Source organism: Emydura macquarii, unplaced genomic scaffold (assembly GCF_026122565.2).
Source record: "Emydura macquarii macquarii isolate MOO-44397 ecotype Brisbane River unplaced genomic scaffold, CSIRO-AGI_Emac_v2 contig_3220, whole genome shotgun sequence".
NCBI classification, from domain to species: Eukaryota; Metazoa; Chordata; order Testudines; family Chelidae; genus Emydura; species Emydura macquarii.
Window position 1 is genome coordinate 10,043,306 of NW_027133357.1, and position 26,962 is coordinate 10,070,267.

Genomic DNA, 26,962 nt, shown 5'->3' on the forward strand with positions numbered 1-26,962 from the left:
AGGAAATAGCTAGTGGAAGCTGCTAAGATATAGCTCCCACCACTGCCTACCGGTATAATTATAGGAGTGCCCATCACTGCAGAGGAACAGAGGTGTAATTTCCAGCTTGGCAGATCTAGCCCAAAGAGCAGTATAGTCGTGGTGGAATGGGCTAGCTGTCCCCCTCCAGACCTTGTCATCCCCAAGCAACTTCTGGTGTTTGCCAGTTTGGAGAACTGTGGAGGCAACACATTGATTGTGGGATGTTCCTCAGAGCAGAAATGCCCATCAATGTCCATGTACCCAGCGCTGGGTCTGGCTGAAGCGCCACTCCCCACTGCTCTTGCTGCCAGAGTTTGTGTAACTTTTGTGAGAGGGATAACTAGAGTCTGCCAGGTGAAAAAACAGGGACTCAATTCACCTTGTATCTGGTTCAGAGGGGGGCTTGGTTAGGCAGGGTTCATGGGCAGGGTTTATTTGTAAAACACGTATCTAATACAGGTGCATAAACAGGCCATCCCTATAGATGGATAGCAAGAAACTCTAGAGCCAGCACAGCCTAGGAAACCAGATGGGCCTTGGCACCTGCCTTGCAGGTCAACAGGTTAGCTTTACCAGAGCAGCAGTGGAAATGGATTCCTGACCTGAGGGTTCCCCTGTGTTCAAACATGGCTGACCTCTGACAGCCGCTATGTAAGCTGCCTGCTGCTCCCTGTGGCTTGCTCTGGTATGAAGCACCTCTCTCATTGTACTTAAGACCCTTATTTTTTTTTTTTTAAACTGCAGATTATCCATGATCAGGGCAGCTACAGTTTCCTGGTCTGTGGGACAATTTTTGGAGGTTTGGCCTTTATGTTCTACGCTTTCCTCTTGTTTTTCCACAGGATGTACCCTAAGCCCTCATCAGGTAAGAAAATGCCAGCAGTTAGGCCTACTTTAGAATGACAGGAAAAATGACATGTGCATTAACATACAGCCAGCATGTAGCGTTCCAAGTAAAATGCAAGGAAATGTTTATTTTCCTGCTGCTTCCCGTTCCCTCTTCCTGCTCTGACTTGCCCACAAAACCCTGGCAGACACAAGTCTGAGTCTGCTTTCTTTGCTGATACAGGGAGACATTAAGCAGGTTTTTGGGGTAGGGGAGGAACCATAAATTGTGTGGGATGATAGCTGAGAAACCAAATCACTCTATGTAGCTAGAAGAAACAAGTCCTGACAGTTGCAGCCTGTACTATCTCCCTGGCCTGCTTCCCAGCTAAGTCCAGGACCAATCCTGCCTTTCCTCTGACAAACAAAAGAGCAGAGGTTTTAATAGTGTTGATGTAATTTGTTTAGACTTCTGAGGTGTGTAACTTGGTGCTGCATGACATTTTGATTAACTAACTAAAATGATACAAAATTAACATGGCATCCATTAAATGGGGCTGATAGGTCTCAAAATGTAACTGTAAATGGGGAATAGTCATTGACCAGGTATTTCCAGTGGAGTACCGAAGAGATTGGTTCTTGGCCCTCTGCTATTGAACATCATCATCAGTGACCTGGTAGAAAAGAAAATCAGTTTGCAGATGACAGAAAAACTGGGGGAGTGATAAATAAGAGGAAAGGTCACTCATTCAGAGCCATCAAGAGCACCTGGTGAACTTGGCGCAAGCAAATACAATGTGTTTTGATACGGCTATATGTAAATGTATACATCTAGGAACAAGAAGGTAGGAGATTGGGGCTTGTATTCTGGGAAGCAGCGAGTCAGAATAAGATTTGGGGGTGGTGATGGATAATGATCTGAACCTGAGTTCCCAGTGTTACACCTGGGCCAAAAGAACTAATGCGATCCTACGATGCATAAGCTGGGGAATCTCAAGTAGGAGTTGAGTGATTATTTTACTTCTGTATTTAGGACTGGTGTGACTGCTGTGTTCAGTTTTGGTCTCCACACTTCAGAGAGGATGTTGATAAATTGGAATGAGTTCAGAGAAGAGCCATGAAAATGATTAAAGGGTTACAAAAAACATGCCTTATCGTGACTGATTCAAAGTGCTCAATCTATTTAGCTTAACATAGAGGTTAAGGGGTGACATGAATACAGTCTCAGTATCAATATTGGGGACCAATATTTAATAATGACTCTTCAACCTAGTAGAGGAAGGTATAATAAGATCAAATGGCTGGAAGCTCAAGTTAGATAAATTCACACTGGACATAAGGTCTACATTTTTAAAAATGAGAGTAATTAATCATTGGAACAAGGTACCAAAGGTTGTGATGGAATCTTCATTACTGATCATTTTTAAATCACAATTGGATGTTTTTCTAAAAGCTCTGCTCTAGGAATTATTGTAGGAGAAGTTTTCTGGCCTCGGTTATGTGGGAGGTCAGACTAGATGATCACAGTGGTGGTCTCTTCTGGCTTTGGAATCTAGGAATCCCAAAATTAAATGCTGCTGCCTCTTAAAGGCAGAGGAAACCACCTCTGCCCCAGCAACTTCAAGAACGACTGCAAGCATGTGTCCAATAGAGCAGAGGGGCTCAGTTTATGCATTTTCATTTAAAGGATGTTAGAATGAATGCTCGTTGATTCTGCACATAGTATTATACTGACAGGTGAACTCATCTTATTTTGCAGAGGTGGATGCCTTTTCACATGAGAAGCCAGCGATGACAAATGACTCTGGACTTTATCAGAGCTAAAAAGAAGGCCCAGCCCTGGACAAGGAGTTGTATGTATTCGCAATAAACACCAATTGTTAAGTGTTGCTAGTAAAGATGATTTTACATTAATTATGTGGCTATATTACCTGAATTTTCTGCAATCAAAAACGTTAAATTGGAATAAGTCAGAACCAACAAAACATCCTATATCATCTCGGGAGGCTGAATACAGCAAGAAGTTATTCATGTCTGTTACTCAACTGAGAAGAATATCAAATTGCAGAATCCTGTATTCTGGAAATCTGCAATTTGGCCAGCTTGATAGAGAAAAATTACTCTGGTAAGCAAGCTTCCCTTCACAGGGCAGAGTGGGAGTTATAGGCCTGTTACTGTTCCATAGGTCATATTTTTGGGTATCCCGATTTAGAGTTACTATAACCAGTAGGTTTCTCGACTGGTGTGTGAGCACAGGACCCATTTGTAGCCATAGTCCTGACAACCTACAGCACCAATTCTAGCTTTTAATTAATACAGAACAATCCTCCGCAGAAAGCTGCACTGCAAGAGTGGTTCAGAATTAGTTTTCCAGCCACCAGGCCTGCAGGAGTATTCAAGCTTCAAATGTGTTCCCAAAGGGGAACTCACCATATTAGTGGAAAGCACCATGTGCACACTGATAACAGGATCCATCTATACTACACAGTATCAGATATGTTAATTGCAGCAGAGCCTTAATCAATGGGCTCTAGCATGCTAAGTATTTAAATGAATTGTACAGCAGAGGAAAGAATGAGTTGAGATGGTTTATTTTTGCTTAAATCGCTGGTTAGTGCAAAAGTGTCTGGTTCAAGTAGCAATATTTGAGGAAGGTTTGTATTCTAGCATCTATCTGAAACCTTAAGCGGGTGTATCCATACCCCACCTCCTCCCATTTAATTTGTGCAATACTAACTACAAAAGGTGCTTTCCACGAGATCAACTCTAGAGATTAACTGCGTACCCCAAGAATGACTTGTTACAAGTGCAATCATGCTAGATTTCTGGAGATACTGTGGGAAAATTTGAAGAGATGTAGGCTTTAGTGTGATTGTACGTGGATGTACATATGTATGTGTGTATATAAAGCAATGTTAATTAAAAGTGATTGCTATATTCTCACTAGGCTCTGAGTGTAACTGTTACAAGACCCAGAATATTTAACCAAACCCCTTCTGGCCAGATAGCCTCAGAGGCTGAGATTAGCCCTGGCTCTCAAATGAAATAGTTTGAACTGTTATCTAGAGCAATTTGATTTAAGTCCTTATTTATTCTGTTACATATGCACCATTCATTTTGGAATTGCAAACTCCTTCTGGGTTTATGAAGGGTACTGCAGTTTGGATGTACCCTGTGGAATTAGTATCCCTCCTCCCATTTTTCCCATATGTAGCCATGGAAAGCTCTTCCCAGAAAGTTTCCTTAGGAGGTACTACTTTTGTACAACTAGTTTATTGTCATACATATGTAAGGCTGAGCGCACATTAGCCCAGACAAAAGAGAGGCAACGAAATGGAGGCATTATCATTTGAAATTGGAAACACATTGCAATTCCTCTGTACCACCACGTGATGCCACTCTTACTCTGCACATGGTTCAGTGGGATGGAACAGGTCTTTGTGATTGTTCTGCAAATTCTCCCCATTACACCCAATTGCTGGTATTAGCATGCATTTAAAACACCCTCTTACAGTAGAAAAACCCTCCTTAACAGGGTAAAGATAAGAGATCCTTTCCCACCTTCATAGGACACAGGTCCTCAGACATACTCTTTCTTGCAGGGCAGCAGATAAGGAAGGAAAGAGAAATCAACCACCCTTCACTGCAGGTAGAACTGGACTAATTTAAATTATGCACCAACACAATACAGGAGTAATATGAAATAGCAAATGACTGGATTTTTAGTGTTATCTTCAAAGAAGTCTACTCCAAATAAGACATAACCTGTACTGGAGATCATAGTATTTCAACCTTAAAAAACAGAGCTGGGGCTTCGCAGAATGACAGGCTAAATACTATTGCCAGAATGCAATGTTTCACATTTCCGGGCACTATAAATCCAGCATTTTACCATATCCAAATCCTTAAGGAGGAGGATTTTTTAGCTGTCATAGAAGAAGATCTTACCTGGAGGAGGACAGCGCTGAGCTCTGCCAAAAGGATTGTGTAACAGGATCTTTACCTCTGCTATAAAGGATGTAAGGGTGCCAATAAACACCTGAATGTAATGAGCATCCCTCATAATCAGGGAGTTAATTGCACCTGTACAGCAGATGTGACCTTGTTTTCTCTAAAGGAGAGAAGATCAGAGACTTAGTTAAAAATATTTATTTAAAAAAATACAATTGTTTTCCATGTCTGGTTGCACATATCTATTAACATATGATTGACTTGAATAGTTTGCTACAATGCTTTTTTAAAAAGCCAGCTTGCATTATTATACAAAGCAACTCCTCTGTCAATTCTTACACAAAATACTTTTCTTCAACCATTCCCCATCCCATTTTTTTAAAAAATTGCTGTACACTGGATTTTTTTCTGCACAAAAATTGAAGCAATAGACAAGTCACCTGATTCCTCCGGGAAGACCTTCATTATATTTGGGTATACAATAGCCAATGCACCAAACTTTTAAAGCCAAGTGTCACTGCAGAGCAATTCCTCAATGATTGACTCTGCACCTTAGAATTTAATTACTTTGCCTCAATAATTCTTCTCAAAGCTGAAACACACTCAAGTGCATATCAGTGGTAGTCAGTGTTCCAAATTACATCAGATGAGATTTGACAGCATCTTAATATGTTTGAAGGTCCCCCTAATCTCTTATGCAAGGAGGGTTAAATAAAATCAGGTTTAATAACATTGAACAGTTTCTCAGAACTTTGGCTATTTATGCACTTGCATTACATACCAGCTTTTTTTTTTTTTTTAAACAGCACAATGGCATTAAGATACTGATATTATAAAAGGTACAATTTTCAAAAGAACAGAGAGTTACACCAAGAAGCATCTTTATTCCCAGTTAAGTTTACCTTAGTGTAATCAGAGCACCAGGATAGTCTAAGATTACAGTATTTATCCAAAACTAAGAGATCATGTGTAGAATACATAGGAAGTTAGCAGAGGTACACAACTCTGCCCCAGAGCAGAAATTTGCTTTATCTGCTGACTCTGTGCTAGATTAAAGTGCAATTCTACTCTGGAAAGAGTAAATGAAAAATGGCATCTACTGCCCCCCTCTGTATTCAATTAGAGCTGCTAATTTTAGTGATTAAGATTAAATTTTACCACTGTGGGCTCTGCAGAACTAGAATTACAGGGAAGAAAGATGGGTTCTTTCCTGAGTTAAAAAAAACCAACAAAAAAAATCCAACAACAAATGACAGGTGATATTCTGCCCTCTACTCCATGAGGTCCCCATCACTGAAGACAACAGGGCAGCATCCATGGAAATGACTGCAGAGTTTAAGGCTACGGACATCATCCACAGGTGGTGATACATAAAGAAGAAAAGAACTCAGCTCAACTTTCAGATCCTAGTCTGAGTTTCCAGGTGGTTTTTTTAAACTTGTAAACCAAGCAAATTTAAATCTGAAGTTACTGACAAACATTGAACCTATTATCATTTTTTAATTTAAAAAAGTTACCGTGCCATGTTACCATAACTGCCCAAGTTGCTTAAGTTCTCCCAAAATTAACTCATGTCCCCCTGCTCTGAACCCTTTGGATAAAAAGCTACGGGGCCAGATTCTCTGCTGGTGTAAATCAGCTCAGGTTTACTGCAGTCAATTATTCTAAGTTACACCAGCTGTGGACCTGGCCCACCATTCAAACCTTCCATCAAGATAATCAGGTCACTCAAAAAACAAAGTCTCGGCTCATTAACTCCCATTAGAGTTGGTTTTGGTCAGTATTTCCTTCTGTCCTAACACAGATCAATGGCGATAACCAGTGCTCAAGTCAGTTGAGAGTTTTCTTGTATGTTCATCTCTATCACTAAGACAATATATTTCAGCTATAAATACAAAAGTGGAGGGATAAGCATTAACTATGCAACTGTACTTATCACAAACACTGATGTATATCAGGCCATCTGGTAACACTGCAATAAAAATAAAGATTTTAAAGGGGAGCTTTAGAAAGTCTTTTTTTTTTTAAAGTATAGTGAATAACCGCAACTATGTTTACAAAGAATTAACATTAGAATCTAGTACATCATATAGAAAACTTTGTGCAACTGAACAATAGCAGAGCAAAGTCAACACAACTGTATAAAGCAGTAGCCTGTAGATTTAAGGCATACTAGCCCAAAAAAAAACAGAAACCCCACCCCACGACACATCAAGGAACCTACTAGCAAAACTGGGTATTCTAATCCCTTTTCTCACACACGCGCGCACACAGTACAAATTGTAGAAACCATGCAAAGGCCATCCAGAAAGCCTTCTTGTGTGAAACTGCTGACAATAATAGCTTCCAGTTATTAGTATAGTGCTCCTTTAAGTATTGCTCAAGGACTGAATTGTGCTACAACACAACTCCTGCCAACATTTCTTCCTCCATCAATGCCATGCCCCTTAAAGTCATGTCAGTGTCTCTGCTAAAAGAACTGTTTTCAGGAGGTTCAGAGTTCTGCTGTTAAGAAATTTGCTCTGAGATGACCCTTCTAATGCAAGGTTTCAACTGATAGGCAAATATTTTATTTCCAAGTTTTAAAAATAAAATCTGTGTCCAAATTTAAGTTCTATGAGAATAAAACTAATTGATGACCAATTTCAGACACTTTTGGGGAGATTTACATCATGTCAAAGACAGATTTAAGAGAAGGGCAAAGCAATTTTTGGCAAGCAATTAGCCCGTAATATGGCACAATGGATTTTAGTATTTATTTCTATTTTAAAAAATAATTGAAATGTGCAAGACATTAAAAAGTGGCAACTGCAAAGTGCAGTACTTATTTTTAATCTACATCTTAAGCATTATTTATATGATACAAGTCCAGAAGCTAGTCTAAAAAGTGAACACGTGTCCAACAAAAAGTATATATATAAATATGCATATTCATGAGATTAGAGCTGTTCCAGTCAATTAAATAACATGTATAAAAACAAGTCGTCAACTGTCAAAAAGTGTGCATTTACCCAGGTGACTGGAATAGCTTCAAAGTCAGTTTAATGTGTTCTACAGCATTTTTTTAGTTGGGGGGGGAGGGGAATTAAGTTTAATATTAAGTCTAGTTATTGTACTGGCTTTAGTAGAACCGTCTAAGTTAAAGCTGACATCATGGAAGAAGGAGATGTACAACGGTGTGCATGTTCATGAACGAACATCAGGTTTTGCTTGGTTTTCTTACCTTGTGTCATTTTTTTAAAAATCATGGTAGCTGCCAGCAAAGCTGTGTCTTCCAGAAAGGATCCGTGTTCTGCATTGACTCTGTTCTCCGATAACAATATATTCATTTCACAAGCCAAAAACATGGCGTTTCTAACTTCAAGCTCCATCAGTCATCTGAAGATAGAATTCTGCTCTTTCTGCTTCATGAACCACCAGAGACAGAGCCAAGAAATTTAAACAGCAAATCTGTTGATGCACAAGGCAGACTGCAAGACTGCTTTCTTTCCTGCAATTACAATTGCTGTGTAGTGCCAAAAGCATTACATTCTTGTTAATGATAGCAGGTTACAGGGAGAAGATGAGTGTACAGACAAGGTGTCATCCTGAAAGATGTTTCTTTGTCTTGACCCACCACCCTGTAAAAGAGGCCCTGTCAAGAATGATTAACTCAAAGCGTAACTATTTTATCACCTAGTGGAATTCTCTCAATGACCCAACAGTTCCAATTAAAGGAAGAGGCCTTTAAAAACAATAGTCTTCAAGAACTGCATAAAATACTAAAAGCAACCATCCCTGCATTCCATCTTTAAATCTTCATTTGGCAACCTCTGTATTGAAAGGACCAAAACTTAGCATTGTACATAATAACCACCACCTAAGCCACTGGTACCAGCCAAACGCTTCCACGTTAAGTGAAAGGTTTGCTAATACTGTCCAGAATAAGCAGCAGTTATTGCTATCTGCTATCATTAAGTTAAAATCAGTTCCTCAAGAGACTTTCCATTTAAGCAGGTCACCCTGTACCTTTTTTATTTTTAAGGTATCCCAAATCAGCTTCCCAAAGCCCAGGATTGCAACAGTGATGGCATTTCAACTTTGCTGCTGAGTCCAGGGTTTTCTTTACAAAAAGGGACGTACTATGCCCTGTGCTCCATTCTTAAGACAGAGAAAAAGTATATACAACCCTAGGTCACAGAGACCAGAATTTGTGTGTATTTCTTGCACATGAGACCTAAGGAAAGACACCAAGCAAAGTCCTTGCAGATAGCCACAAACCCAAACATCAAGTTTTAATGTCCATCAACCTTGACAGTGTCCCTTAACTACTGAATTAGTTGATTTTGTATTTGACACATACCAAGATAGCCTCTTGATACAACACTGAGATGCATCTTGTAAACAAATAAGCGTCAATTGAAAAATTTGTGAAACTGTATAGTAAAATAGGATTACATATAAAAATACTATAAAACAGTAGCAAAAAGATAACTAAAAAAGTAGCTATACGATGATACAGAAATATGATAAGACCTGAAAAAGAGCTCTGTAGAGCTCAAAAGCCTGTCTCTTTTACCAACAGAAGTTGGTCCAATAAAAGACATTACCTCACCCACGTCTATCTCATATCCTGGGACCAACAGTTATGAGAAAACTGCAAATATCCAACAATCAGAACTGTAGACTTTGTAGCATTGGAAAATCTTTACATAAATAGATCAGAAGTATACATTTGTGTTCACCTGGAGAGTGGAATTACACAGATGCTACGATCAAGTCACTGTATATAATTTTGATTTGCCACAGGAGTGCGTGCATGGAAGATGAAAGCATGAGAGATTCTTCGCATGTTAAATAATGGTTTATGCAACACCTTAACTGTCAAAGGAGGATATACATACCACAGAATTGGATACAAATGGCCTTCACTGTGGTTAAACTCAACACAAAAAGACCAAAAAGAATCTATTTGCTAGATAATTTTGAGGTTGTGAAACCATAGCAGAGAGAGAACTTTTCCCAAGCAAAGTCACTGAATGCCAAGGCCTTTCAGAAGGCACAAACCCTGTTCATAAGCCAAGGAGTTGTGCATAGTTGTTGAAGTCTGGGATGTTTGGGACACAATCAAGAGTTGTTAAATTCAGGGATTCCATCTTTCATTATTTCCTAAACTTCTGCAAAACACAACCTGAACTAACTGAAGATGGCATATGGAAATAAGTGCTGTCAGGAATGTGCCAATTGGAAATGCTGGCAATTGGGTACTTGTTTGTCAAAATGCAGTTACAGGCTACAGTATTTCACTAGCAAGGCGGCAGCATATACACAAGACAATTACACTTTTTTTAAAGGTGACATGAAACGTTATAAAGGTGAAAGAGAAAAAGCTATGTAAACTAATCTCATAACAAGCCTCTTCTGACCTACCACATCCTGCTTCCCTTCTTTAGCTTGTATTACCACTGCTTTCCAAAAACAGACCTTCTGACACTATCTAACCTAAATGGGAATTTTTTCTCCACAGCCATTAAGGGGCAACGATAATAATCCTCATCATTATCGGTCAGGAAGTAGGCAGTTAGAGTGGCACTGACATATGCATGCAAGCTACATTCACAAATTAGCTACTCTTGTTAACTACCTCCAAAGAACGTATTCCCCTGTGATGAGAGAATAACGCCCCATCCATGAGAAGGTGAATGTGCATCACCACAGATGGGGCATGTTACTAGTCAACCAGCTATGGCAGTGCATCCCTTCGAAGCTGCTAGGATAGAAACATGAAACCTGGCCAAGCAAAAGTGATGCCTGTGCCAAGCTGTGTTTGCATTTGGTTCTCTTGCATACATGTACTCAAAGATATATGCCACACGAATATGAAAAACAACACCACACACAAAAACGTGCAATCTTTACACAAAAAGAACCTGGCTTTTCTCCATGGGGGAAAGGGAAGCAATCAAATTGCAATTCTTTAGTGCTTACGAAATTTTTTTAAAATAGAAATCCTCATTCTACAATGCTACCCTCCAGTCCACACGCTTAGTGGGTCTAAAGGTAGTCAGCCTAATACGACCATCACAAAGTGCTGCTAATTATATATAGCTATTTTTTTTTTTTAAGTAGGCAATAAGCCATCTTGCAAAGCAAAGAATCCTAGATGCCTTCTCTTAATTACTACCTGCAGCTTTCTTTCTGTGTTACTACCGTACAAAACTAGTAAATATTGCACATTGTCATTTTAAGAGCCACAAGCATGGGACTTTCTAACCATTAGTTGCTGATGTTCAAAAACTGAACCAGTAACATGCCTCTGACTTGATCTGGCATGGAGGCAGCTGACTTCCTTCTGTTCCCATCAAAAGCTAGATATTTCTTTCCTCTGACCGCACCTGGGACAGATTTTCTGACCGAATAGTCCAAAAAGTAACTTTAACATCCATTTCTCAAGGGTGAAATATTAAAGATACATGATATGTGGTTTATATATTTCAGTGCTAGAATATAGCAAGCTACTTTCACCTTACTACATTAAGTTTTGGGCAGTCTCAACCACATATGCTTTAAAGAGAATTTAGAGCTTGCAAAAAAATGTCAGACTGAAAGCTCTGGAGAATGCAGTCCTCTCTTTGTGGTAAGGACAGGTACAATGATAGGAGGGGTACTGCTAACTTTTCTCACTAATATGACTCAACCATGTTCTGAAGGTACCACCTCTCTACGCTCATCCAACCTTCAGTGACTCTTCTGAAACAGCTAGGAAGGGTGACAGAGAGAAGGGCAGCCTCAGTCCACTTTCTAGTGGACAGGTTATCCAAGTACATCCTCACTGCATATATATTGGTAGCTAGAGAAAGTTGTTGCCTGACAGTCAGTGGATGAAAGTAGTAAAAGGGCATGTGTCCCAACTGCAAAAATCTGAAACATCCCCCAGTCTTAGGCTTTTCCTTCACATCTCCGCTTTCCCACAGAAAGTGCTTGAAGTTATTGTTCTAGCTGCAGGTCTTGAAAGCCATTTTACACTGGTGAGTTAAGAACACTCATATTAACCTCTTACCTACCCACCACCAAAAGATAGATGTCTTTAGCTAGACCATGGATGATTTGACCTTACTGTTGATACTGCACAATTCTCTTCCTATTGTAGCTGCACACATAAAACCCCAGGTTTAATGAATTCCAACACTTCCTCCACTTAGAAAGCAATGTGTTTAAAGGAGAACTTGAGGCAACAAGAGCTGGGAGGAGGGCTCCTCCAGCCTGGGAACCTCATTTCTGGGAAAAGAAGAAAATCGAAGTGGGCTTTTTCCCCTTGAGCTGCAGACCAGAACATCAAGCAGCAACCAGCCCCAAGTATCGTTTGCCAAATACACAGACAATGCTCAACGTCACACAAAATACCCAATACCAGGGATGGAGGTTGGGAGAGTCCTACATTAGCATGATTTGTTAATCTTTGAGCAGCCAATTTACAGGCTTTACGCAGATATCAGGCATCAGAGGTGTGTGTATACAGCCATCAAGAGATACCAAAGCATTCAAACAGTTCTTGAACCCCAGAAGAATTCATGCCGTGGTCCATTTGTGACAGCCCTGCCTGCTCACAATATTACAAGGGCCTGTGGGAGTTGACCAACCCACTTCTCAAAGAGTGAAACTTACTGTTGAATTACCCATGTGCAACACCATCCAAAAAATAGTTTGCTTTTCACCTACACCACCATACGTACTCGCTTAACATTTCTCCTTTCAAAAAGATGAGCTGGTTTATAGCATCAGACATTTGCTGTTTTGTTGTTGCAGGAGAAGTTATCATGAGCCCCGTGGCAAAGCTGCACTCAAACCCCTCTTCCAAACACTTCTTGGAATGCCAGCTTCTGTCAGGATTCATTTTCTTCATGCCCAGCACAGGAAGCAGAAGAATGGAGATGTCCAGAGTCAGAGAGACTTCTTCAATATTGTTTACTGCAATCAATGCAAACTCAGTCACTGCATCCCACCAGAAGATCCCTTTAAAAAGACTTCTCAACCAAGGGGGCAGAGAAAAGATTGTGGAGCCTGAACTCCAATTAAGGCGTTTCCACATGCATTCCCAATTTAGTCTTCAAAAAAGAGAATTTTGCGAAAAGGCATTTCAACTGGGAATGGCAAAAATTATGACTGTTCATAATCTCAGTGGAATTATAAATTGCTTATTTAAAAATGGATTACATTTAATGTCATCTCTTTTCATTGTTCTCCAATTTGTCCTTTCCACGAGTTTATGTGCTATGTCTTCTGCAGATCTGGGGAAAACGGCCCGGGGGTGGACAGTCCGTCCAGTCCCGACAGAGTAAACGACCCATGACTGTTCAGTACTGATGGAAACTAAGAAACAAAACAGAAAGTTAGAGTGTTTTTTTAATATTAGTTTCTTTGTTCTCATGTCTCAGGCTCTTTCCACAAGAAGCTCTGCAAAGAGCCCAGAAGACTTTGGAAAAGCCCACATGGCTTCCTCCACTACCAAGGGCTTCTACAGATCATCATCTGGCAATGGAAACTTTAATTGTCAATGCATTCAGGTCTCCCTGAACCCAAGCATTACTAGAAGCGTAGCTGCAGCTGACACAGTGATTGACTTTTTAAGCTAGACTCATAGACTTTAAGGCCAGAAGGGACCATCATGATCATCTAGTCTGCACAAAGCAGGTCACAGAGCCTCACCCAACCACTCCTGTAATAGACCCTTAACTGCTGGCTGAGTTACTGAAGTCCTCAAATCATGGTTTAAAGACTTCAAGTTACTGAGAATCCTCCCTTTACACTAGTTTAAACCTGCAAGTGTCCCGTGCCTCATGCTGCAGAGGAAGGCAAAAAACCTCCAGGGCCTCTGCTAATCTGACATGGGGGAAAATTCCTTCCCAACCCCAGAAATGGTGATCAGCTAGACTCTGAACATGTGGGCAAGACCCAGCAGCCAGACACCTCAGAAAGAATTCTCTGTAGTAACTCAAAGCCCTCCCTACATAGTGTCCCATCCAGCTGCTGGAGATACTTGCTGCTAGCAGTCACAGATCAGTTCATTAAAATAATCTCCATTAGCCTTTGTAGACCATGCAAAAAGTCTCATCATACCATGAAGACTGCCTCCATACACTTATCAAACTCACTTCTGGTGAAGTCTCAACTAATGAATCTACAATTCGATGGTTATTGGTAATTTCTGACCTTACTGATTCAGCATAAATAACCCACATTTCATTGAATCTCTGCATTAGCTACAATAACTGCAGGTAGAACTTCTGCAGTTGTTTAAATGGTAAAGATTTTTGGCATAATCTTGCAGTAAAAATTTTAGACCGATCCTACCACCACCACCACCACCACCACCAAAGTCTGCTGAGAAGGCAGTCACAAGTAGAGCTCAATTGGACAGGCACTGCTAGTCTTAACAGAGCTTACCTGAAAAAGGGTGTTAGCACCTTGCAATCTTGCTGGACTGAGGGGAGCTACTGGACTGAGCGTGCTCCAGAAGTGAATACTTGAGAGCAAGGGGCTTGGGGTCAGCAAGATGGGAGTCTGTGAGATATACAAAACACAGTCATGTATATTACATGTTATTACAGCTAGTAATACTTAGTACTTCTTAGCACTTGTACACTTGGGCCAAAGTTCTCAAAGCCTTGGTGCCAACAGTTAGACATTTAACGCCACATGAAAGAAACAAAACCAAAAAAAGGCCTGATTTTCAAATGTGTTGAGCATCTTGCAGCTCCCACTGACTTTAAAAGGGATTGGTGGGTGCTCTATGCTGCTGAGAAATCAGGCCAATCATTTCAGTCCCTACGTATATGCTTAACTGTAGGCATGTAGGTCAGAAAACTTTGTTCTTAGCACCTACCTAGTTCTTCATGAAAAATCAAGGTGCCCATAAAGGGGGAATTGTCCTCATTTTACAGGTGAAAAAGTTGAGGCACAAAGGTGACACGACCTGGCTGCCAGCTGCCTGCTCAAATTGGGATTCAGTACACAATATCCTCATGCTGACATTTCCAAAGCCACTGAAGACATTAAAATTAAAGGGACTTTGGCCATCCAAATGCCCCAGGAGGCACTGAAAACCTCAGCCATAGATCAAAAATAACTCGTGTCCTATTTAGGAACATTCTCTAGATTCTCCATGTACACCCAAAAACTATTTTGGCAAGTCCAACCAAGGATGGATAAGTAACAGTGCAATGGTTCTCTCTTCCACTTCTTCAGTTTTTGCTTTCAATAGTGTGAATTTAGGGAAGCAACTAACTTCAATTTACTCTGGGAAAGAGATTAAAGCCAAACAGAACAATGTAACAACCAGATCAGATGTCTCTGGATATTTTGCAAGTTTTCCAAAGAGATATAAAAGTCTTGTTTTCCATAATAGAGCAACACCCATATTATGCTGCCACTCAGCCTCCTTTTTATTGAAAGTAGTTTCTTACTGGATAGAGTGAAGGAACAATTAGGCTGAGGTTTCAATATTTATCTATTAAATTATCTAAAACACAGATGTTTTCAAGTCAGCCTGAAGGACAAGTGCATGACATAGCCCTGAAGCGAGAACACTGGGTCACCTTCAAAGTATTTTTAATCGTGCCTCCTATGCAAATGATTCAACAAGAGGCAGCTGAGTGCTTCAGTTGGTCTTCCTCCTGTACACCAACATTGTACAGACGTCCAAAGTCAAAAAACTGCTGAGCACTTTTCAAATAGGATGCCCATAACACTGATCATTTATGTTTCAGAATAGATTTTTGTTTTTAAAAAGGCAGTGACACCTCATTACAGGAGTCCAAACACAACCACTGCTGTTGGCTATTCATTTTTCAACCTACCCTCCCTTACTGTTGTCAAGTACAACAGATGCTATTAACAGAAACAAGAGAAAGAAATAAGGTTACCTGTGAAAAAAACGCTGGAGTAAGAGAAGCAGTAGGGAGAGAAGGACTTAGTATCCCCAGTGGGCTTGGATCACTGCCTGTAATGACCACAGTGGGAGCTAGCTCCAGCCCTTTGGGTTTTTTAGATCTCGAGAGGTGATTGGCAAGATCCTTTTCTAGCACAGATGAATCATGCTCTCTAGGCTCTGGGGATAGGTGCTGGGGGTTCTGAGACTGCTCCAACTGCTGAGAAGCCACCGACTCTATATCCGTGTCAATGTCCAGGTTAGGGTTAGAACTCAAGGGTGGTGAAGGAGGTGTGGAAGGAACCTCTAGAGTGGGAGAAATAGAAGATACAGGTGGTGTTGGGGTGAAGGTGGTGGTTAAGTTTGGCAAAGGGGCTGGAGTTTCAGTAGGAGTTAATTTTGGTTGAACTAGAGTCTCCAAGGTTTGGAGAGTTTCTTCTGATTCCGTAGGAAGAGTGGAGACAACTGAAGCAGCAGATGCAAGGGGTGCAACTGCAGGCCTTTTGGAGGGCATGGTCACAAACTTGATGACTGAGGTTGTCACATCCTGAGCAGGTTTTTTCTCCGCCAGTTTTTCAGCTGGATTCTCAATCTTGACCGACCTGAAGAGCTTCACGTTGGAGGAGTTCAGGGAGTTCAGAGTAAAAGAAGAGTACAGGCCCGAATGGATATAGTCATTGCGGTTGGATGATTTAGCACAGGGCTGGGGCTTCTCTTTCATACAGTTTTCCAGGTCCTTTGGAGCACTGCTGACTTCTGCAAAGCCAGCCATCGCTGGGTCTCCCTCAATCGTGCCCACCATCAGGGGAGCAATATTCAAAATCTCTGGATAAGAAACAAACTTGTACACAAACTTCTGACCATTCACTTTTCTGATGATATTCTGTGGGGAGAGAAAATAATTTTCCATCATTCCCCCTACTGATTTTCTTGCTACAGACACTCCTCAAAATGGAATAAAGGGTATGTGGCATTTCTACTCCTGTAGGAAAATATTTTTCCTTTTTTGAGCATTAGGATACCAATGACTTAAAACCCTCCCACCAAAACTATTTCTAAAACATCCCAACCAAAACACAAGCATAACTTCACCTGAAATGCATTATTAGCAATGACCTGAAAGCTACCTAGCAATTTTTTTAAGGCTTATAATTTAAAAAAAAAAAAAAAAAGCACAAGTAGCAACAACAAACAGATGCGATAACGTCACCTGTCACCAGCATCAAGGTCAAACGCAATGAGCCAAATACACAGCAGGTAATCACAAAGTTAGCCTCCAAACCTGCAAATATGCGTGCTAACTGATGTCAGTAGAACTACTCACAGGCAGAAGTGTTTGCAGGATCAAGGCCTGAGTATTCAGTTCTGACCATGCTTATTTTAATAAGATGTTATAATAAAAGTGATAGAAATAGGCAAGATGAAGTATTCAGCAGAACAGTATGTAAACAGCAGCCAAACAAACCATGCTCTAAGCAGCATTTGATACGACTTATTTTTGTATTTATTGAAAAGAATACACAAACATTTTTGGTCTAAATGGATTCTGATTTATCATACAGTTCCCTACTGCTAACTAAGATTTTTTTAATACAAGAACAGATTAACGAAATTGTGCAGTCCTGGTAACAACAAGCTCAGATGAACCGATCAACAGTTAGCTCAGAAACTGTATGTTATTTTCTTATCTTTAACACCCACACAAGAACAGTTGTGGGATAAACTACTTATTGAGAGGTTACTGAAATTAAGGTCACAACTCTTGTTTCTAATTCTAATTCAGATCCTTCAAGCCTTTCCTCAATGCAGGGGGGGTGTCAGAGCATCTGTGACTTTCAAAAGGTAATAAGTAAAATCATTAGCTAAACAAGAGCAGCTTCTCTTAGCTTCATCGACTCGTTCTCCACTGTAGAAGTGCAGTTTTATACTCTGAGCACAAGAAAAAGAAGAAGAAATTAAAGCTACTTTGGAAACCTGTTTTTCCACCAACCGCTTTGTGGAAACAGTTGTAGGAAAGATCTGAAGTAGATACAGGGACACAAAATTCTCATCGTTCTTAGCAAGATTTTAACAGTTTTGGGCATTCAAGACTTTAAACCCTTTCAAAGTATGCACCTGTTTTTGTGGACTATTAATAAGAGAGCATGTGATACAAGGAAGTTAAAGAGGTATATTTTGCAGGAAGCTCTCTGGAATCTCTGAACAATTGAAACAGTAATATTGAGACGGGGGGACCTTTTGTCACACCACATCTAAGCCAAAGACACAACTGACATCTATCTCCTTGAAGAGAATGAAAAAGGAACCAAAGCTCATTAGGCAGAAGCTGGGCGTAAGAAGGATAAGACTTGAGGTGGACTAATGGGTTTTGTTACCTTCACATAGTAGTATCTGAGAGCACGACTGAGTTTATCATAGTTCATGCTGGGCTTGTTCTTGCGGATTCCCCAAAGCCGGGCCACCTCCTCTGCCTGCAGCAGTTTGAACTCCCCGTCGTTGGAGGTCCAACAGATGATATGCTTGTTCTGAGGCTCCTGGAGGAGTTGGAGGAGGAACTGCCATAAGGTGATTGTACTGTCCATAGCAGTGAGCTGAAACGTAGAAGGGCAGAGATCAGATAGGCAATGGCTGATGAACTGCACCGTTTCCTACAGGACAAGGAGGGATTAAAGATGTTATTTCCACAGGCAGCAGGACTAAAAAATTATTAGTCACCAGCGACGGAAGACGTTCCCTGTGGAATGACAGCCCAGAAGCTGGCTGCAGTGTCTCCTCCCACCTCGCAGTCTTTTTCACAAGGTCTATATTTAGTGCCATTTAACTAAATCAGGTCACTTTGGGAAAGTCACACTGAGTCATTAGCAAAAAAGGATTTCTAAACTGCTCTGTGCTCACCCATTTCTGATTTGTATTGCTTCATGAAAAACAGTGCAGGTGCAGCAGTGTAAAAGAGCTCGTTCCCTCCCAACCCCAGATCTTTCTTCAGAAAGAAAAGAGATGGCAGGTCAAGTCCCTCCAAAGCAATTACAATTAGCAGGAACTATAGAGACAAACCCTGCAGGACAGTTCATTTTTCCTTGGGCTTTCGGAGCCTCTGTTACCTCCTATGCATGGAAAAGCCTCTCAATCCCAGGGCACAAATCCCCATTCCTTCTTCACTCAGTCCCACAAACTAGCTCTTGCCTAAACTTCTGAGATGGTGAGAAAACAGGGAAGAAAATAAGGCATCCAATTAACACCTCCCTCCAGCTCCCCATTGCATCTTGTCCTATCTGTATCTGTCTTTTATAGTGCAAACTCCTAGGGTGAAGGGCCTGTCGGACACATCACTGGCACTTCTGGCATGGTTGTATAGGTCACTAGATGATACAACAGCTATTGGACAGGTATTTTCCCAGTATACTTGTTTATACAAAATAATACTTCAGCAGGGACACTTGCTAAGGCTATGTCTTCATAGAAACGCGGCAGCAACTCAGCTACTGCACTTGAGCGTAGACACTCACTACACCAATGAAATGGGTTCTTCCATAGCTGTCGTTAATCCACTTCCCTGGGAGGCAGTTGCTAGGTCCACCGAAGAATTCCTCCTAGCGCTGTCTACACCGGGGGATTAGGTCAGTTACTACATTGCCCAGGGGTGTGGTAAAAATAACTTTCCTTTCTTCTACGGGCAGATGTGAATTCAAGACGATACACTTATACTGGTATAACGCCCCAAGTAGGCAGTCTTATTCCAGCACAGCAGAGCCTTTTCTTCCAGTTTGACTCACATTGTTTAGAAGGAGTTTAAGCTAAATTAAAAAGGCACTTTTATTCCAGAATGAAGAGTTATAGTCATACCGGTATATCAGTTTAACTATACTAGGGTAACTGTTAGTATTTTCCGCATGTAGACAAAGCATTATACAGGCAAACCTAATGGGAGAGCTGTGTGCCCAAGCGAATCTGTCAGACAAAAGATAAACTATTGTTCGTATGTGGTTCTTGAGCAAGATGAAACTGTGCCTAGATTCTCCAAGATGTATGTTATGTGCATTGGTAAGTTTAAGATTCAGTTGGGGCTGCCAGTGACATAAAAGGCTTTGGTAACAATCTCATTACTACCCAGCACAAACCCACAAACACACCCAAAGACAGCCCCTGTCTAAGGAGGAGAGCAGGCAGTCTACATCTTGAAGCTTCAGATTTGTCAGCCCTGTAAATGGATTACAGCTGACACTTTACACTGGGCTCAACATTCCTACTTAAATTAGGTGCCTCAGGGCAGGTACTTTTTTTGGGCAGGTCTTAATGCAGTTCACCTATTTTTGAAGTGTACCTACCCAAAGAAGCACTTTCTCTCCCTCTCCCAGGACTGAGTGAGAGAGAAAGCAAATGGAGTATCAAGAGAGGAAAACAGCACTTCTCTGCCCCTAGACCTAGAAGGAAAGTTAATTTTAACACTTATAGAAAAAGACGGGGGGGGAAGACAAGGAGACAAAACAGAAAAAAAAAAACTGAGGGAAGAGTGAAAACAGGAAGTGAAAAAATAGGAGAGAAAGCACTAAAGAAATGAATGAGGATAAAGGAGATATGCTACAGAATTTATGCTAGTGAGATGTTGCATCCCTGTGCACAATACCTGCAGCTCCTATGCCTTGGAAAGCAAAGCAGGTGTTACATGTAACTAGGTTAATGAGGCAGATGTTTGATTAGTACAGTTCTTAAAAAGTAATGACCAGTTATTGGTAATCCTTTCATATAAATACCTCAGGGCCACGGATTCTCCTGCATTACTGCTCTTAATGTTTTATCTCACCTAAACGTTTATTCGTTGTATATAGAGAAAAGTAAGGACCCTGGTGCCTACTGTATGGGGCACACCCTCTCCATGCTACTACTTAAGGCCACTATCTAGCTACTCGCATCTCCATTCCTGCATCATTGTAGTATCTGAGCATCTCCCAACTACTTCTCTCTTTATGATGATGATGTATTATTTGTATTACTTTAGTGTCTAGGAGGCCTAGTTACAGACCAGGACCCCATTATGCTAGGCACTGTACAGAGATAGAACAAAAAGACAGTCCCGACAAAAAATAACTTTACTGAAATGCAAAATGTACCAGAGCAACATCTGGATTTCTTCTGCTGCCATCAGCTAGTATTTTGATGGCAAGCTACAACTCAGCATTACACACTGCCTTAAAACTCATTAAGGTTTCCAGTTCAAACAGGCATTTGCCAGTAAAAGCCTGTTTACAATAAAATTTAAGGTAAGCAATTCACCGAGGATATTAAATTAAATTAGATTTCCACGCTCCCAACCAAAAACCTGAATGATACAAAACATCTTGTTAGCTCCCAGGGAGCATCCTTCATGTCATGTCTTCACTAAGTAAATGCTGAAATCCAGAAGCCAAACTTTAAAAATAAAGAACAAAAATAAAGAATTAAAAAATCTAGCCTTCTTATATCTCTGGCTTCCACTGACCACAGGTTTCCACGCCAGACAGAAAAACATAACAGTTCTGCAAGAGAAACTGGGGCCAGCAAGGCAGGAAGCACCTCTGAGGACAAGACTGGAAAATACCCTTATGATAATAGCTTGTCTATAATTTTCACCTTTCATGTTTTATCATGACAGTTATGTCTACTTCAAATTCACACTCTACATAAGCCTCCAAGTCCATGTGTCAAAACTAAGTTGCAATTGTACACCAAAGGTTTTTAGAGCTATGTGTGAAATTTTACACCACAGGTTTTTAGAGTTAAGTGTGAAATATACATCCCTCCAGGAACCAAATAAATAAATATTTCCTTGTCTTCTGTGTCTTACACATATTCATAGGAAAAATCTTTTTTGTTTCCAACACATACTGCAGGAAGATGAGTCATTGGTAACAATTTCGGTAATCGTATCTCCTAGCCACCCTGGGATCAAAGACTGCTTGGCTGCTAAAGCAGATGGACCAACCTTGTTTTTCAACATCATTACAGAAAGCATGATTGAGACAATCTTCCATGCTTGTTGCGATTTTGTTTTGCCTAAACTAGCATTTAAAACACACACAAAAAAATTTTTAAATGGTTTTGTCTTGCCTAAACTAGCATTTAAAACATTTCAATCCCTGTTTGGAGGTGGCAAAAAGGGAGGACTCCTGTGATCAAGAATAATTTTCCATGCATTTCCTCCAGTTGTTGCAATCATTCCTATCCACCCAGCTTTCTTGGCTGGAAACGTCATAACTCCCCAATGAGATGAGTTGTGTAGCCAGTGGACTTAGCTTTCAGAGTGTGTTTCAACATGGCTGAAAGCCTGAATTTCCATGATCACTCTCACCCCACAAGGAGATTCTAGACTTAAAGGGAGACATCATAGGAGTCATTCAGACTGAAATAGGAAACATTATGAACAAAATGCCTTTTTCTGGTTTTTAATGTTCCTGATGTGGGAAAGAGGACAATTATACCTTTTGTTTCCAGGATCCATTATTAATCCCCTATTTCTAAGAACATTCTGCTCTCAGTAAACTATACATGTTTCCTCCTGGTCCACAGGCACAATGAAGGAAAAGCATTTATCAGCTGCATATGAAATTAGCTGGGATATGCACGTCTGCTGAAAGTAAAAGCATCCTTGTTTATGACTGAAGGGGCAAGTCTCTGTAGCATGCTGTCGAATAATCCCTGAACAAAAGGTTAAATGTTTTCATATTGACCCTAACTTTATTATGAAAAGGAAGTCTCATTTAGGATGAAAAAGATTTCCTTTAATAATGTTTACAGTACACTCAGCCTGGTTGCTACGACGACAGGACAACTATTCCCTACAAACAGGAGCTAAGACCCTAAAAATAAACAGGCCGACAAAAATCACGAATACACACAGTTCAGTCAGGGAGTGTCAGTTTGTTATATGGATCATGTTTATTTTGAATACATTAAGATGTTAAAAAACAAGTAAATTGTACCCACTGAAATCTGCACATACTGAATGAGGCATTAACTTATGATTTGATCTCTTTTCACTTCAGAAGCTGCTATTTAACACCAGGATCTTGTACCCACAATGGAAGGGGATGAAATCAAAAATAAAATTCAGGAATTAGCTCAGTGGAAGCCAAAAATACATACTGTGGATGTAACATGCATACACGCACTACATACACATGCCCAACAGCACACACACTACTCAAACATAACACCAGCTTGCACTTACATAATGCTTTCATCCAAGGACCTCAAAGTAATTTTTTAAGATCGTATCATCACCATTATACAGATGAAGAAACTGAGGTGCAGAAGTGTTCAAAACTAGCCTATGAGCATGGCCAAGTTTGGAATTGAAATCAGGCCCCTGCTCTCACTCACCTCATCGTATTGAGCCAAATTAATAACAAGTACCGAATGGCAAGAGTGTAAAATAAAGAGAATAAGTCTTTTAGTTAAAATACTTCATTCAAAAGGAAGTAGTCCTAGTTTTCGAGTCAAGTGTTCTGCTAAAAGTGCTATGATAAAAAGGCTGAGGGAAGATAGCTGTAAATCTGAGACTATGCATTCATACAGTCACTACTGTAGAGGTGTGTGTAAATTAGGCATCTTCTCATTTTCAATAACTGTATTCTGTAAAAAATTAAAAGCATTTCAAACAAGGAGAGAGAAAAAGGAAACTTCACACCAGACGAAGGGAGACCTTGCACCAATTATGAAACAACTGTGATAGTGTGTCACAGATCAAAGTCCTGAGGAGAGCTACACCATTTCAAAGCTTTTAACAGAGTGCTTTCATTTTCCAACTTCCTGGTAAACACACAGAAATCCCCCCTCCACACACACACACATACACACAATCAAACCCAAACCGCTTCATACAAATAATGCAAACACCCACCCACAAAGAACCTTACTTGCCATTTAAAAATCAGTTTATCATCTTTCTTTCCACAAGTATGCTAAAATGAACCATACGGGTGGGTGTTAAGACATTTATAGTGGATATTGGGTTCGTTTATATATTACTACTGCATAAATCTTTAGCTTTCTTTTCACTGTGACAGACACAAAATAAGCCACTTACTGCCTCTTCTTCTGTGAGGATTCAGATCAAGCCACAAGACCCCTCATACCCATCTCCAAACTAATTAAGTGCCACCAGCACCCCTCTGCCAGGATTTGTTTGGTTTTTTTTAATATAATCTAAACTTGTTTATTTTTCCACCCATCCCCTACCAGTCATAAAAACATCCTGTTATGTCTGGCTCTTTCCTCCTGTGGCGGCCCACTGCTGCTGTCCCATCTCCCAGCCAGGGTGGCAAGCAGGGGAATGGCAGGGGGAGAGGCAATCCAGTGGGGTGCAGGGGAGGAGAATGGGAGGGAAAAAAAGGGGAAATGGGCAGTGACAGAGCAAGATGAATGCAGCTCTTGGGGGGAATGGCAGCTGAGACTGGGCTTGGGAGAGGGGCCTGGGATGCATGGGGTGACTGGGAGGGGCAAGTACTGGGCCAAAAAATGGGCCTGGGGGGACATGGAGGGAGCTAGGGGAAATCAGGAGGGAGAGGACCAGGGTGCATGAAGTGACTCAGGGGATCAGGAGGAAAGGGACCAGGGTGCATGAAGTGACTCAAGGGATCAGGAGGAAAGGGACCAGGGTGCATGGCGTGACTTGGGCAAGGGGAGCGGAGAAGGGCTGCGGTGTACGGGGTGAGTCTGGGGCCAGGAGGGCCGGGACACGAAAGGGGAGCAGTGGGGGCCACCATGGGGTGATTCGGAAGAGCTGGAGTGACCGGGGGAAGGGAGACCCGCAGAAGAGGAGTTAGGGTGTATGGGGTGTGTCAGGGGTGGGGGGGGGCAAGGCTGGGGGGGACACCAATGGGGGGGACAGAGCAGGACTGGGGGTACACCGATGGGGGATGGGGTCACTGAGGGGGAGGGGGCAGGACTGGGGGGGACACCCGTGGGAGGCGGGGTCGCTCGGGGGCACCGATGGGGGCGGGCAGTGGGGAGCCCGGGGGCGGAGTGACGCGGGGGGGCAGGAGGAGCCCCCAGAGCCCGCACTCCCTCCCTCACGCACTCACCGAGGCGGGGCCCCCGCTCCCCGAGCAGCGCGGTCGCTGGCGGCGGCGGCAGGAGGCCGGCTCCCCTCATGGCCGGGGGCCCCCCTGTCGGGACGGGAGCCGGGCCCCCATCCCGGGCGCTGGAACCGAACCAGAGCGGAGGCGGAGGCGGCAGCGCGCTACATGGCGGGAGTCGGGACCTAGGGCTAATTCGCTCACACGCGACACACGGGCCCCCGCCCGGCCGCCGTAACCCTAAGCCACACTTCCTCCCCCACAGGGCGGGGCTAGAGAGGCCGGCGGAGAGCTGGCCAATCAGAGCTCGCCTGTAGGGCGGTGACTGACCAATTAAAAACCTTGTCCCACCCCCTTCACTGCACAGCCTTGTGGGGGATGTAGTTTGTGGGAGGCTGCGTGAGTGGCTGGCTCCAGGAGAGGCCACGCCATGTGCCTCGTGGACAGGGGCGAGGTGGGGCCGGTTCGAGCCCCACCTCCGCTGTTGAGCAGAACAGGCGGCCCTGGGGCAGGAGTGCTGGGTTGTCTGCTTAGCTCCACCAGTTCCTATCTGCACCTGGGGGTCCCCTTGCCCCCCCTTTGTATCTCCCCCTGGCAGTATAGTAGCAGGTTCTGGGGTGCTAAGCTCAGCCCACCCTGCACCCTAGGGTGGGATAGAGGAGCCAGGCATTCACCCGCTCTGAAAACCAGGGAGAAGGGCTGGGGCACAGTCCCATAGATTGTTTCCGAACCCTCAGGGACAGTGAAGCGTAGACAGCAGCCTGTGAGGCTGTAGGGATGCAGTAATTTTACATCCACACTTAATTTTAAAATAGGCTGCATTCACAGCCCGTTCTCACATTCTGCAATCAGAAAGCTGAAGCAAAACAGGAGGCAGTAGGGGGAGGAAGATAAAAGATTGCTAGGCGCAGCTGAGACGAAGCGCCTCCTTGAAGCGGAGAGAGACCAGGAAGCTAGTGGAAGTGGTAAATGCTGGACAGCAGGTTCATGGCCCAGCAGAGACAGAGAAAAAGGAGCAGAGGCAGGGGATGGAAGATCACTTTGAGAAAGGAAGTAGTGAACGTCTGTGAAATAGACGAGAGCTAGGCAGGGAAGATTTTAGAACCTCCCCCATGAGTGCACTTTTGAAAGAGATGATTAAATGAGCATCACGCAGAGCTGTTCATAGAAAGGGATGAGGAACTAACGGATGGAAGGCAGCAGTCTGCCCCAGCCAGAATAGGGGAAGCTAAGAGTTTAGGCCATAAAGAAGGAAAGCTCAGTAAGCAAGATGAAAAGAAATGCAGTCACATGTGCTAGCAGGAGCAGTGAAACTGACTACAGGTCTACACGGAATAGCAGGGAGGAAATGAGAAGGCCCTGAAGTGAGACTGTAAGACACAGGAAGATAAGCAAATTTCAGGGTTAAGGCTACAGCGCAGGGAACGGAACGTGACAGCAAGGAGAGCCTGAGCCGTGATTGAGGATGAGTATCTTGCCCAAGAGAATTGCTTCCGTCCTTCAGGCGCTTAGTTTGAAGAAAGCAGAAGTGAAGTCACCAGTGTGTGGCCAAGAGAAACTGAAGCAGCAGGCAAGAAGAACCCATTAAAGATGGTAAAAGGAGTGGAGTATCAGCACAAAAACAGGAGTGAAGGTTAAAAGATAAGAGAAGTAGAAAAGATCCTGAAAAATGATACATGGAGAACAGCAGAGGCTCAGGCACTGAGCTGGCGAGGATTCAGTAAAGGAGGAGCATCTTGCTAAAGCTAGGAGCTACTGTCAGACAGTACTACTTTTCTCACTCACTCTCACACTTAATGCCATTATAAATAGGGCTCTCTGCTTTTGAAAGTCACTGTCTGTGTTTATAAACAAAATATTTCCTTCTTAAGGAATGACACTGCGGTTTGCTTCTGTCATTAGGGAACATGGTAGAGCTCAGCCACTATATTACATAAAAAAACCCCACAGAAATCTATTCCACAGGCACAAATATCAGGTTCACTGACCTCTCCATGGACAGCTTTCTATTCTATTCCCTATGGTGCTTTTGGTACTCTGAGACTCAATTTTTATTTTTGTTAAACACATCATTCCTTTAAAAAGGAGGATAGGAGACTACGCACGCAGTGGGGAACCCTACTTCACATGAAAGCTCATTAAAACAGCCCGCCCACACACTGTAGGGACATAGAGCAACTGATCTTCTGGGGTCAGGCACTGAAGG

At 42.2% G+C, this 26,962-nt stretch overlaps 2 protein-coding genes across 2 annotated transcripts in view; one reads left to right on the forward strand and one right to left on the reverse strand.

Moving 5' to 3' along the window:
* Positions 1-3,979, forward strand: part of MFSD4A (major facilitator superfamily domain containing 4A) — a 32,438-nt gene extending 28,459 nt beyond the window's left edge. The window contains exons 9-10 of the mRNA XM_067531904.1: positions 766-886; positions 2,606-3,979. Coding sequence (XP_067388005.1) covers positions 766-886; positions 2,606-2,670 — 186 coding nt within the window. The 3' untranslated portion in view covers positions 2,671-3,979. The remainder of the gene's footprint in view (positions 1-765; positions 887-2,605) is intronic.
* Positions 3,980-4,979: 1,000 nt separating this feature from the next.
* On the reverse strand, positions 4,980-25,928 carry ELK4 (ETS transcription factor ELK4). The gene is made up of 5 exons (XM_067531905.1): positions 24,763-25,928; positions 18,079-18,294; positions 15,699-16,586; positions 14,221-14,337; positions 4,980-13,146 (listed from the first exon to the last, which is right to left on the reverse strand). Exons 2-5 carry the CDS (start codon positions 18,283-18,285, stop codon positions 13,048-13,050), a joined length of 1,311 nt encoding a protein of 436 aa, XP_067388006.1. The 5' UTR covers positions 18,286-18,294; positions 24,763-25,928; the 3' UTR covers positions 4,980-13,047.
* Positions 25,929-26,962: the final 1,034 nt, after the last annotated feature.